Here is a 14,576-nt window from a genome sequence, read left to right on the forward strand (position 1 = left end):
ATGAGCATTTTTTGAGAAGTGTCTGTCTATATATAACTGTTACATATATATAAGGATATAGCAGGTCCTTAAAGGCAAATTTACAGATCATTTTCCTAGGGGAAAAGAGCTCAAGATTTTAAATCTCTTCCTTAGTTTTAGCACTGAATCAGAATGTTGATTTAGACTAAACTTCAAATATGTAATCAATCAAGTTCTCTCCTTCCCTCCTTTCTTTTTCTATTTTAAAGCAACATCCATTAAGTCTTTTGGGGACTACGTGAATATAAATCAGGAAAAAGAACAGTCAATAACATTTAAAGTGCTTGCCTTTGGATGTAATTGGATTCATCCATTAGGGAACATTCTCATAAAGTTTTGTCATCTTCAGAGCAGATAAGTTTTAAGTTAAAGATTATAATCAGCCCCACTAATCACTGGAGAGATAACCCGGTGTATTCATGAAGCCCTGTCCAACTTTCATTCTCCCTCTCCCATCTGAGTTATCTGTAATCCCCACCAAAGAACCTGCCCAACCAAAGAAATTCACTTGCTTGGCTAAAAATGAATCAAGGCAGAAGTTCTTGATTGCTGGAAGGGTGACTCATTTGGATTCAGTCTTCAGACACACATGTTGGAGTCACATTCTGCTTAGCTACAGCATCCTGATTTAAGATCATACATAATTCATCTTTACATCCAAAGTCTGAAGGCAAAGGAAATCCTAACTCTAAACACTACATTTTACTAACCTGAGGTGTTACCTTCCACTCCTTCCCCATCCCTTTGTCCTGGCCCTCCACATTCTGCCTGTGGATATCGCAAACCGGGAATATCAATGGTTTTCATTTTAATTTCTTATGTCCTCCTTAGTAAAATATACTCCTACTAGAAAGATGATAACTGCTGTCACAAGATGCAAAGACATCATAAGACACCAAAATAGCTTTACAGGATAGTCAAAGTGAAAAGTTGTAGACCAACCAAAAGACAGCTCATACTGCTAGAGAAGAGCCAAATTGAGTGCCATCACGTTGAGATAATTTAGAAGAGAGATAAGTCAACATTTCGTGGGAGTGGTCGTGGGTTTTTAGGGGCAGACTGGGAAAAAGAAACAGATGTCTTCCAGGTGAGTTAGAAAGCTAATTTATTTTGTTGCTGATTTTGGGGTAATATCAGGTGACTCACTGCTTTTTGGTAAACTGGAGTGAGAATCTTAAAGGCTGAAGTTTGCCAGAGGTGGCAGCGAATCAAGACCCAGATGCGCACAGAAGTTTCCATTTCCAAGTGAAAATATTTGAGAAAAAGTGGCAAGGGTGGAGAATTCTAGAAGTAAATAGAATAAAATAGTTCTTGTCCAGTTCTCATGTCCTTAGCTTGCCTCCTTTCACATGCCAACCAAGGAAAGGATTTTCTCCCAAGGCTTAGAACCTCGCCTTTTGCTAGTTTCTCGCAGGGAGCTGCCACTGCGGGAACTCACACTGACGTCAGATCTAGATGTTCTCAGTGGATGCGCAATGCTTTGTGAACTCTAAAATGCCTTTCAACCCCAGGTGACCATATTCCCCCTTCTTCTGTTCGTAATCATGTTTTTCCTTTGTTCTTTTCCTTTCTCCTTTTCCTTCATTCCTGCTAGACATAAATGAGTGTGAAAGAGATGCCTGTGGGAATGGCACTTGCCGCAACACGATTGGTTCCTTCAACTGCCGCTGCAATCACGGTTTCATCCTTTCCCACAACAATGACTGCATAGGTACGTGTGCAAGACAGCCAACCACCAGGGGAAGGCAGTGTCATGTGTGTCTCTGTAATTAGCATCATCTCCAGCGTGCCGGCTATTGTTTTTAATATATACCAATTTAGTTGTGACAGTCGGTTAAGAGTTATATGCTAATTAAGTAACTAACAGTCAGTGAGATGCTCATTAGGTGTCAAATACAGTTAGGACATCTATGCCTTTTATTAAAATACTCATTAGCAACTATAATTTTTATGGCTACTATGATACAAATTAATTAAATTCATTTCAAAGTAAATTCAATATGTTTTAAAACATATAAAAACGATCCTTTGTAAAGAAATCACATAATTCGGGAGCAGTGTGGACCTACTTGTCTAGGTGTTTCACTGTAGCCTCTCTTCAAAGAAGTAAATTATTGAAGCTATAAAATTCTTCCTATAAAGTATGCTATACTATTCACAAGCAAGGGTGAGGAACCAAATTTTGTATTGTGCAAGAGGCCACTTTTACATACTTCTGATTACAAGAATTGTTAATAATACTCTCAGATGTACTGTGTATTAGTAATTCAGTTTTAACCTTTAAAAATGAAACCTAAAGTATGATCAAAGTGAAACTCAGATAAAAATCCTAACATAAATTATCAATTGAATTAGTAGAATTATTTCATCTTTAAAGTTCTGATAGGTAAATAAAGCCAGGTTTGTTGTTATAAACTAACCAGAAAGGAATTTCTTAAGTTTGTCTGAGCCAGCAAAGGCCACTGAAATTCAGAATAAGCATTTTTTCCCTTTAAAGGTTTTGGTCATTGATGGGATTATGACATTTTTCTTTGGAATATATCAAAGGATGTTTTTCTTGGCAGATGTTGATGAATGTGCAACTGGAAATGGGAACCTTTGCAGAAATGGCCAGTGTATCAATACAGTGGGGTCCTTCCAGTGTCAGTGCAATGAAGGCTATGAGGTGGCTCCAGATGGGAGAACCTGTGTGGGTGAGTGCTGCCGCAGAAAGGCCCTGAGGCCACGCCAGGAATCACGCAATCTGTATCACAATTCTTCCTTCAGAAGCCTGGAGGAAAAAGATCAGAATAGAACTACCCTGATCCTGCCTGTAGGTGTATATGGTATATGTAGCACTCTTCCCCTTTAAGTTTCTGTACTTGCAGAAAACAGTTACAATATTACAACATTCAGTGTGACAGTTGAATTATCCTATATACAATTGTAATTCCCTTTCTTTTTTTCTTCCACATAGCTTTGTAGTAAGCTCTTCTATAAGCTGCTAGGTGCCCTCAAAAATCTTCATAGCCATTCACTTTTTTTTTTTTTTTATTACAAGATATTTTTTTTTCCTTTTTTTTTAAATTTTATTTTTAAACTTTACATAATTGTATTAGTTTTGCCAAATATCAAAATGAATCCGCCACAGGTATACATGTGAATGCTGTACTTTTCTGCAAATATTTAATTTTCTGTAGATAAAATAAAGTATGGCTGTTACTTAGCTCACTTCCAAAAGCTGATAAAGCTGGTTTTTATTGAGGTGTTAATTTTTATTCATGGTGGAGTTTTGGGGCTTTAGATTTATGTATTAGATTTGATTCCAGTGTCTTTGGATTTTAATTGCTTGATGGAAATCATGCCAGTGGGAAACTCTTTCTTCTTTTTCCCTTTGCAGATATCAATGAATGTCTCCTAGATCCCAGAAAATGTGCCCCAGGCACCTGTCAAAACTTGGATGGGTCCTACAGATGTATCTGTCCACCTGGATACAGTCTCCAGAATGACAAGTGTGAAGGTAAGAGGGCTATCAGTAGTTGGAAATGAGCAGTATTGGTTACCTCATTGACATTATCAGAGTCAAATTTTTGAGATGGTGTGATGGTGTCTTCATTTTGCAATACTTTATCAGACAAATCCAAGGGTAGGGTGTGACTTATGGGCTCACAATTAGATGATGAGACAAGAACATCTAGTTCTCAGGCTAATCTCTGATGAAGCTGTTTTGCTCTGTGTACTTGAGTGGTTGCATTACCCTGACCCTTTTCCAATGTGTTTTTATGCAGCTTATAAAAAGTCCTGAACTACCTATTTTTAAGTGCCAGTGGGTTGCAATTAAAAATAGCTTCCTGATTCCAGTTAAAATCTTTAAGTGATCACATTCAAGGTTGGATGAATGTGGCTATGTAATTTGTCATTGTTGTTTCAACTTGTAGAGTGGTAGAAATGCATAACTACAAATAAATTCTCAGCAAATTTTATAGTACTGCATTCCTCAATACATGTATCATTATGTTAAATGAAAGTCATTAACTGTCATAAATTCATAAATAAGTAGGATGAAAAGGACTTTTAAGAGGTCACCTAGTCCATGCTCCCACCTTTCAACAAGTCTGTGTCTAATCCCTAATGAGTAAGAATTGTCCACTTTTAATATCATCAATGAGAAATGTTTATTATATATCTAATTTAAATCTCAGTCAAGGGATAATATTCTAAGTGCAAACATCAAAATTAGACCTAAATACAAATTACTGTGTCATTTTACTTCTATTAGAGGTCAGCATTATTCCATGATTAATGCAAAATTACCCCTAAATGAACAGAATGAAAATATATAGAAAAAATGATTTTCAGAATAGTCAATACATGTGTTCATTCTAAATCTTTGTCCCTACCCTTATGAAGCTGGCACCTACAGTTTGATTTCTACCATAGGAGAATCATAACAACAAAAACAAGAAAAAAAAGGAAACATCTGAGCATTTTTACAAAAGTTGACTTTTAAGAAAAGATTGGATGTGGGGGTGGAGGGAGTATAGGGATGGAGTAATTCAGCAGCAGCAGCTTTGTTAGTTCACATTTGTTCAGATTTGTTAGTTAATAAACCAAAGGAAGCATGATGCAGTTATAAATGTGACATAACATGAAATAATGAAGAGGCTGGTTTTACATTGTACAGAAAGATAATCACTTTGCACTGCACATTTCTATAATATCTATTGTGTGGTGTTTACAAAACTAAGTCAAGATAAAAAAGTTAATTTCATAACTGCCCTTTACTTGGACCTCATGGGAATAAAGCTGTGTAATACAAATACATTTTGGTGTGGGAAGAACTTGTACAAACCTGAAGATAAAGAGTCCCAAGATATGAGAGAATCTCTCTTGTTGGAAAAAAATATTTCCATTAAAATAGCGTGGCTGAGACTTAAGACTTACCTCTTTTTCACTACAAATTCCTGCTGAAAGTCAGGGGAAAAGATGGGTAAGCCTCTTGGAAAGAGTGGTCATACTTTTTCCATAAGTAGGTTTATCATATACTTGGCTCACCAAATGAAGACAATTTTGACCTACACTCACTATTCATGAGTGCAGGTCAACAAGCATAAACTAGGACTCTGCCAGGCAAACTAGGACATACTCAAGCCATTCAGGATGCAGACCATCCTTAATTACCCCTTTACAGTAGATAAGGTATCCTAATATGCTCAAGGAAACCTGCCACAATTACGTGTGTCAAATTCCTATTATCTAGACGATAAAAGAAAAACTATAGTCTTTACATGGAAGATATCTTTGTTTCTTCAGAAAAATTAAACTGCAAATGAGAGACAGGAGCCTCATTTCCTGTGATGTCTTTAGTTTGTATTGCATTAGGATTTTTTTCACAAGTATTAGCGTCCTTGTAAAAGTCACAGTTTTAGGTTGATAGCATAGGATACTGGGGAAAACACTGTGGATGGGTGGAGAGGAACAAATTTGTTTCAAAGGCCTAGATCTCTCGCTGAGTAACTCATTGTTAAAATAATTTGAATTTCAGAGCATCTGCTTACTTTTTAGTGAAGTCAGACTCTAGAGTTTCTTGTTCCTTCCCAGTTGAGGGTAGTACGAAATTACTGCAACTTTTCTAATTATCTAATAAACTCAATCTGGGTAAAAGATGTTTCTCACTGCATTCCTAAGAAGGCACTTGCAGAGCCCATTTTTATGATAAGAACCAGCAAAACTAGTTTTTTAAAAGTCATCACAGCCTAAAGTCTACTCCAGCATTATAAGGAAGAATCTTCATTATTGGAAGACATTTGAAACTCAGTTAGGCTTTTTCCTTTCACATTGTGCATTTATCAGCTGACAGTATCTCCATTGTGTTTTGACTTTGTTTGACATGTGGACTTTTTTTTAGATATTGATGAATGTGTTGAAGAGCCAGAAATCTGTGCCTTGGGCACGTGCAGTAACACTGAAGGCAGCTTCAAATGTCTGTGTCCAGACGGGTTCTCCTTGTCCTCCACTGGAAGAAGGTGCCAAGGTAAGTGCTTTTGACTTTTGGCTTTAGACTTTCATTACTTTGTGTTTATTTGTTGTGGTTTTATTTTTTTTAAACATGGCAAAGCTTTGATTCTCTGTAAAAGAGAAGATGGAGTGTTTTCATTCACCCAGAGGTCTAATGATTACCATATGTCAGAAAGTTCATTTTTACTTTTGAGGTTAAAAACTCATCCATCATGTTACAGTTGCTTGTACAACAACTGTCCTGGCACTTTAAACCTGCCTCTCCCCCTGAGAACACAGACGCTGACAGGTCAGTCAGCAGGGGATCAGCCATGAGCCACTGAACACGGGAAAGCCTGGGGGAAGTTCAGTTACAAGTTCTCTGCCTCAGAAGAGGTAACCTGTGTAAGTGTGGGCCAAAACCTAGACTTTCAGACAGAAAATGCAGATTAACTCATGTGCTCCCAGGATATAGTGCCCATCTCTTACATCACAAGTTTTCTAAGAAAACAGAAAAATAAATGTGAACTGACCAGGATTCTTGCTGGCCCATAGTCTGTTTTCAGGAATAACACTTGTGAACTTCAGAAAAAGTCAAAAGGGGAGCCTGAACTTAGGCATGACAGAGTTTATTATGTCTCAGAAAACTACTTAGATTTTACTAAAGAAGGCAATTGTATATGTCTGTCTACTTATACACACTAATTTAATGAATTCAGGACCAAAAAAAAAAAAAAATCACATTCAAACACACATATCTCCCCCACAACCCCTATCCCATTCCATTGGGGTTTTTTGTTTGTTTGTTTTATTGTTCAGGATTTTTTCTTAGTTATTTTTGTTTTTTTTTTTTTTTACTTCCATATTACCAAATAAAAGGCAATGGATGTTATTTAAGATTCCAAAAATTGGACTTTAGGGATCTCAGCCTTGTCATTTATAGCCTAGGGCAAGTCATTTAATCTTTTGGAAGCTCAATTTTCTTCTTTTTAAACAATAAGAATACCTGCCCAAACAGTCTTCTTGAATACATGACAAACCTTTTTCACTTCTGAGTCTTTCATAGACTCTTATTATTGTTATTTGGGTTAACCTTTTACTTTTCAACTGGTCATCTTGTCATGTAATATTTAGGGATGTGAAGGGGGAGCATTGAGAATTCTCTGTTGGTTTGATCTTGTAGGTAGCTATCAGAGCCCCATGTGGATTTCTGGGTTGTGGGTGGGGCCGTGCTTGATGCAAGCAGATAATCTGTCTGTTTGGTGCAGACCAGCCAGATAAATTCTAGCTCTTGCTCCTTTGTTTTTGTGTGCCTTTGGCTTGGCCGGAGTTTGGAAGGAAAGTAGTGAGAAACCAGGTGTGAATCTGCCGATGTGGCAGGCCAGAGGAAATTCAGAGGCTATTAATTCAATTTGCACTGGCCTGTCACTGAGCAAGCTAACGCTGCAGGAAGACTCAGCCCAGCTGTGAGCAGCCCTGCCACAAGCTCAGCTCCAAGAGGCAGAGCCAGGATTGAGGAATGCGAGCAGGGAAAGTGACTTTTGTAGCTCTGATGAAATTTCAAAGGTCATTAAGGGTGCTTCACAGATGGACTGGTAAACAGGCATCCAAGCAAGCCCTCGTTAAAAGGATGCGGGCGCACACAAACTCTTTCCCAGTGCATGGCACCTTTGATTAAAACACCAATTCTAGACAGTGACCACAAAGCCAATATAAATCTCCCACAGGACACAGATTTTGCTAGAGCCAGGGAATTAAGAGCTGTGTTTTTATTATAAGATGGCAAATTAGGAGTCAAGCTTCTAGTGCCCATAAAATTAGAAAATCCCATAGAAGAGAACCATGGATAATGTTTCTGAAGGAACAAATGGGACCTAGGGCTCAGGTGAACAGCCTCTGGCCCCTGAAGCCACAGAGGTCAGTGAGTCACTCCCACTACGAAGTTCACTGGAGACAGATTGTCACTTTGGCTCGCTCTAAACTTCATACCTAGATGTTTTTCTGGGGTGAGGTGATACAGTGGTGCTGGGGAGGTGGGCTGGGGTATGGAACAGGGCCAGTAATAAAAGGAAAAGAGAATGAGAACATAACAGAGCAATATTACAACATGCATGTATCCAGGTTTAAAAGATACATTTCAAGCTGGAAGACAGAGGAAAGAACTGAGTTTTGATATGCTTGTTGAGATTTTTTTTGAGTAGTCATTAAATTATATCTTAAGATAGTTATAGGCATAAATGATAAAAATAGGACCAGTAAAAACAAAATGCTGTCTGTGACAATGGACTTGAGGAGTAAAGCAAATTCTGGGAGGAACATGAGGAAGCCATGAGACATGCCTGCAATTCAGAGACATATTTTCCATGCCGGGTGTCAGCAGTAATAAACCTAATATTTTGATTTCTGGAAAAAAAAAAAAGCAAATTAAAAAGTGTCCTTTAAAAAACTACAGTTTGTAAAGTCTTGAAGCTTCTTGACAGAGACAACATTTGAATAGAGGAGGTGTTGCAGGACAATGATCAGCTGTTATTGCTCTTCACCTTCAGAAGAGTAGTTTGCGAAAAGGTGACTATTAGGTCCCCACCCATAACAAATGTGAAAATGCAGTAGACCCCAGAGAGATCATTTATCTGAAGAGTTGGTAGCCATGATGAGTTCAACAAGTTCATTGCAAAGGCCAACTGAATTTGACTTATTGGAGCCTGGTAAATATGGTTGGCTGATACTTTTACTTTAATTCATGAAAATTTTCCTGCTGTGATCTTTTGCAACTCAGTTATTCTCACCTTGTCTCGTTAAGATGATAAAATTGTCTTAACTGAAATTATAAATGGCTCTAATAATTTGCTACCTGGACTTGAAAACATTGACAGGAGAGAGCAGACCCAGTCATTCATAAAGAAAGGGGTATTGTGCAAAATGGAGCTGAAAACATTTCCTTAAAACCTGCAAATTTTAGCATCTGTGTAACTCAGAGTTTGCAAAACTTTGGAAGTCAAATTTGAGGGCAAACACACTCCAGGCTCTTGGATGAGCTCACTTTTTAGAGTCACCTAACTTGCTCTATAAGAAATGGAAAAGTCAGTTTCCAAAGCTGTGTCAAGCAATATTGGAGAATTTTGTAGGACCTAGATCCCAATTCCATGCTCCATGTTGGAGTCGCCAAGAAAGAACTGATGTTAAAGAAATATATTCTTTATAGCAACAAATAAGTAAATTTTAATAAAATCAAAGTATATTAAAGATACAATTTATGTACCTCAAAACACTGATATTTTCTGCTTCATTCTTTAGTTTTAAAGCACGAAATAATCTAAAAAGAAGCATAGATTTCAGTTTCAAAGATTACCCAAAGTCAGTAGAATCTGTCATGTATAAGCTAAAATTTATGTTTACCAAACAAAAATGTTATTCATTACTGTGATAGAGTAATATATAGGTTTACATTTTTTCTCAGTTAAAAATACATTAATGTAATTAGAAAGAACTAATTCTTTAGTTTTTTCCTTTTTTATACTGTAATATTAGTGGTATGGTAATATATTAAAATTGTAATAAAGTCAAAAAAGAAAGAAATACATCCTTTGAAAGGATGATTATTCTCCTTCACATCCACCTATCTTCCTGTCCTCTTTACCTTCCCTCTCTCTGTTGAGCCAGACAAGCTTCTGTGTGTGTGCAAGTGTGTTCACATATGTGCATAAAATCTGCAGAAAGCCTCACATATATTTTGTAGACAGAAACCAAATAGCTGCTTCAGTGAAATACACTGAGTTAGTTGTATTTTTGTCAGTTCACAAAACTGCCACATCTTTATTTGCTCTATGCCTGGCATCTGGGGTTAGGCGACACAGAATACACAGTGCAGTGTGTAATATCACAGTGAGACCTAGAACTGGGAGATCTACCTTAACGTAGTGTGCTCACTAAATGTTGGTCCATCTCTGAATGTCCCCATCTTGAAGTCACCGATGATGACAGCACTGGAATGTGACAGTGTTGGTTTTAATTATTCACATCAGATTGCTTTGGAACCTTGGATAACATGAAAAGTAATAAGGTAAAAGTCACAGAGATTTGTTCTTCAGATCGTACTACAAAAGTTATTTATCACTTTAAAGATCTCAGGCTTCTCTGGTGGCTCAGATGGTAAAGAATCTGCCTGCAATGCATGAGACCCAGGTTCGATCCCTGGGCCAGGAAAATCCCCTGAAGGAGGGCGTGGCAACTAACTCCAGTACACTTGCCTGGAGAATCCCATGGACAGAGGAGCCTCATGGGCTATGGGGTCGCAGAGTCAGACACAGCTGAGCAACGAATTCTTTCACTTAACGATCTCAGCTCATTTACTTTTATAATCACTTAAAAAGTATGACTTTAGTCATAAGAAGAGATCACATTTAACAGGGTGGATTGTTTCTTACTCAATGTTATACAATAATGACTTAGCAGAAAAGCCATTGAGGGGTCTCTTGAATTTTTGTTGCAGATTTACGAATGAGCTACTGTTACGCGAAGTTTGAAGGAGGAAAGTGTTCATCACCCAAATCCAGAAATCACTCCAAACAGGAATGCTGCTGTGCCTTGAAGGGAGAAGGTTGGGGAGATCCCTGCGAGCTGTGCCCCACTGAACCCGATGGTATGTCTCCTGTCTGCATCTCTTTGGGCCATTCACAGGGCAGGCTGTAAGACTGCAGGCTTTCAGAAAATAAGACAATTTAATTAAGTCCAGATGAAATGTTCACTAAGATTATTTTATTTTAGGAGCAAGGTAGTTATTTTTTTCTGAAGTATGTTATGACTCAAAGCTGCCCAAGTAGTAGGTACCCCAGCTCTGAGAGCTTTGTTAATTTTCTCTGGTTTCTGGGCTTGGATTGTTCATCGTGTTCCAGTATGTGCCGCCTCCACACGGTATTTGCTAAATGCCATTGGCCCACCCATTAACGAGGGTTCATCTCCACCACAGAGGCCTTCCGCCAGATCTGTCCCTATGGAAGTGGCATCATCGTGGGACCTGATGATTCAGCAGTTGGTGAGTGGCTTGCACTGGACTTTCAGCATTTTATAATATTCTCAACCAGTCTCTTCCTTGTCCTTTCTCTTGCTGTTATTTCTCCACATTTATCTTGGTAAATGAAGCCCTATTTTTTGGTCTTTTCATTTAGATACCAATTATATTATTATAGTGTATGTTAATATTATAATACATTTCATTGATTAGACACTGAAACAATCATAATTTCCCTTTGTGTTTCTAAAAAGTTACTTTGTTGTTCACTGTTTTTTCCTCCTTTGCTTAAGACATGGATGAGTGCAAAGAACCCGATGTCTGTAAACACGGGCAGTGCATCAACACCGATGGGTCCTATCGCTGCGAATGTCCCTTTGGCTACATTCTGCAAGGGAATGAATGTGTGGGTGAGTAATAAAGTGGCTTCCTCTACAGAGATTTTACAAATCGGAAATTAAGCAATTCAGCATTCACACAAGGATATATAAACACCAAGATGGGACAGAAATAAGTTTTATATATTCATTCATGTATCATTCATCTAGCAGTACTGGCTGGGTCCCTGCCAGGTACCAGGCACTGGGCTTGGTTCTTTGGCTACCCTAGTGAACTGAGCCAACAGCGTCCTTCCTTGAATGGACCTTACAGTCTGATGACAAGGACACTGAACACGTTTGAAGAGATGGTAAAACGGACAGCATTATAGTGAAAGCCTTTAAGAAATTTTTTTTAAAAATTGGTAATTGTCATAGTCTTATTCTCTCAGTATGGAAAACACAAAATTTACCCAGATTTTGTTACACTTAGTACCATGAGAGGCTGCGGATCCAGGGTATCCTCTTGTTTTAGCCCCCTTATTAAAATTTCAAAAGGCTCCTGTGACTGACCTTTGACCTCTTTTATCTAAGAAATTCAAAACCATTCAATGTAACCTAAATTAATAATGGCATAAATGCTGAGGGTTTGTCTGTGTGCATTAGAAAATGTTCTTTCCATGCAGGGAATCAAGGTATGTGGTTTTTATCCACAGCCATGGCTGTGGGAACTTAAGCAAGTTTTTCAGCCCTCTAAGCCTCAGAATATAATAAATATCATGCAGATGGATTAAAATATTTCTAATTACCTTACAGCTCTAAAAATCAATGATAGTGTGATTTTTACTAACTTGAAAGAGATGTAATAATCCTGACAGTGAAATGCAATTTCATAGCAGAACAAAAGCAAAGTTGCCAGTGTTTTCTGTTCAATATCTTCAGTTAGTACTACGATATATGTGAGAAATAAGCCTCCTCACCAGGGTCTCTCAGCCCTGCCTTCTTGCCCTCACTTTCTGACTTCAGAACCTAACACGAGACACAGCTCTCAACAATAATTCATCACTTTTCTGTGCTCTAGACAGCTGAGATAGCAGTGTTATTTCTCTGGAATGTTCCTTGCCCAAAGGAAGGTATTCTCCCCAAGAGATATGTCAGAATAAGAACAGTCAATATTCTAGGTGGATGGATTAGGAGACATATATTTTTTAGACTTCCTTGGTAAGACTTTCTCCACAGTTGTTTAGAGAGATCATACCTTAAACATATTTCTTTCTAGCCTTTCTTCTGCCTAATGGAAGCCATCTGGTTTCCACAAATTCAGCAAAATCTACTTGACTCTTGACTTTATCCAGTGTCTTAATTTTGCTTAACCTCTGGTCTCTTATTTTGCGTAAGTTTAGTCTTCTATTTTATATCTGGCAAAACTCCATCATGTTTAAGGCTTCTTGGAGAATGATGTAATGTAAGGCCAAACTGGAGGTGTATTTCTAACATTAAGTAAGCAGAAACTTTTGACTTGTAAGAGAAGCCTTGTTTTAACCCTTTAAGCATCTCTTCCCAGCAGATGTATTTCATAACATAGGAGGCTGGAGGCACCCACGGCAAAGAGCACAGTAAGAGCTAAGAAGCCTGGGTACTGTTACTGCTACTTAGCAAGTCAAATTTTACAGCTATAAATCTGTGGTAATAAGATATGCACTCCTCTCTTGCAAGGACAGAATGAGAATGAACCAAAATGTTAGAGATCAAAGTACTCCAATGGAATTTGAAAGGTACTATCTGAGTCCAAGTGCATTTTCTCTCAATTCGTCATATTTTGACTATACTTCTGATCACTTGCAGACACTGATGAATGTTCGGTAGGCAATCCTTGTGGAAATGGAACCTGCAAGAATGTGATTGGAGGTTTCGAATGCACCTGTGAGGAGGGATTTGAGCCTGGGCCAATGATGACTTGTGAAGGTAAGCCTCTTAAACATAGGATAGTTGGTTGCATGTTCTGATTATAGGGATAGTAGTTGGTTGATTATAATTCTTAGTATCAAATACCACCCAGGGTATATAAAATAAAGAAGATCTGGGCCATGTCATCATTTCTTCTCTATGTGGCCTCCTCTCTGCAGAAAGTATCTGAAAAAGATGTAGGTGGTTCATGACCCAGGTGATGCCACATCTCATGCAGAGTTCTCCTTGGGGTCTCTGCTACCACTAATATTTGAATATAACACCTGTCCTGTCTCCTACCCTCTTTCTTATTTTCTTTGTCTCCCCTTTTTTCCACTGTATCCTATACACCCTTTCTTTTTCTTTTCTCTTCATAGAAACAACTACACACTAAGATTAACACCAATATCCTTTCTCTCTTTGGGGGAAATCACTGCAAAAGAGGCTGTCGATACTCTCTAAGCAACTGCCAGTATGTCTGGTAGGATGCAAGGAAAGAAAGGCAAGGAGGGAGTGTCTAGAATAGCAGCTCTCAAAGGGTGGTCCCTGGATCAGCCACGTCAGTGTCACCTGGGAATTTGTTAGAAATACAGATTTGCAGGCCTTGTCCCAGACCTCCTGAATCAGACACTCTAAGGGTGGGACCCAGCAGCCCTCCAGGTAGTTCTGATGCAGTCTTAAGTTGAGAGCCACTGGTTTAAGAAGAGAATGAAGGTGAGGCGATGGTACAGTGGGTATTAAGGTGAGCTTTTCATTAGAGATATTATCTATCAATGAAGTGAAGTGAAGTTGCTCAGCCGTGTCCAACTCTTTGCGACCCCATGGACTGTAGCCTACCAGGCTTCTCAGACCATGGGATTTTCCAGGCAAGAGTACTGGAGTGAGTTGCCATTTCCTTCTCCAGGGGATCTTCCCGACCCAGGGATCGAACCCGGGTCTCCTGCATTGTAGGCAGACGCTTTACCCTCTGAGCCACTACTCCTAGTTAAAGATGTTGGTGAATCTTTAAAGGCTGTGACTAGATCACGATGTGGGATCTCACAGATGTTCTTGTCAGGATCGTTGGCCTTAGGAAGAAATGTGATAATCAAGAAGATCTGTTTTAACCCTGCTTTTCTGAACCATATTCTTATGGTTCCAAACTATGCAATCTACAGAAACCACTTTATCTATTAATCTATTACTATTATTCCTATTTAAGGCTATAACTTAAGCCTCAGTGTGAACTAAGTACAATATCTCTAAGAGTAAAATTATTCAGAATACTTTCTTGGGCATGAGACTCACTGTTACTTCACAGGAGCCTC

At 38.4% G+C, this 14,576-nt stretch overlaps 1 protein-coding gene across 2 annotated transcripts in view; it reads left to right on the top strand.

Moving 5' to 3' along the window:
- FBN1 (fibrillin 1) overlaps nt 1-14,576 on the top strand; it is a 264,525-nt gene that overhangs the window by 216,384 nt on the left and 33,565 nt on the right. For both annotated transcript variants that reach the window (XR_003513124.1, XM_027554069.1), the window contains exons 47-54: nt 1,616-1,732; nt 2,586-2,714; nt 3,401-3,520; nt 5,909-6,034; nt 10,487-10,636; nt 10,964-11,029; nt 11,299-11,415; nt 13,168-13,287. Coding sequence is in view for 1 of the 2 variants with exons in the window: in XM_027554069.1 (XP_027409870.1) it covers nt 1,616-1,732; nt 2,586-2,714; nt 3,401-3,520; nt 5,909-6,034; nt 10,487-10,636; nt 10,964-11,029; nt 11,299-11,415; nt 13,168-13,287 (945 nt within the window). In the remaining variant the exon portion in view is untranslated. The remainder of the gene's footprint in view (nt 1-1,615; nt 1,733-2,585; nt 2,715-3,400; nt 3,521-5,908; nt 6,035-10,486; nt 10,637-10,963; nt 11,030-11,298; nt 11,416-13,167; nt 13,288-14,576) is intronic.

Source organism: Bos indicus x Bos taurus, chromosome 10, assembly GCF_003369695.1.
Source record: "Bos indicus x Bos taurus breed Angus x Brahman F1 hybrid chromosome 10, Bos_hybrid_MaternalHap_v2.0, whole genome shotgun sequence".
NCBI classification, from domain to species: domain Eukaryota; kingdom Metazoa; phylum Chordata; class Mammalia; order Artiodactyla; family Bovidae; genus Bos; species Bos indicus x Bos taurus.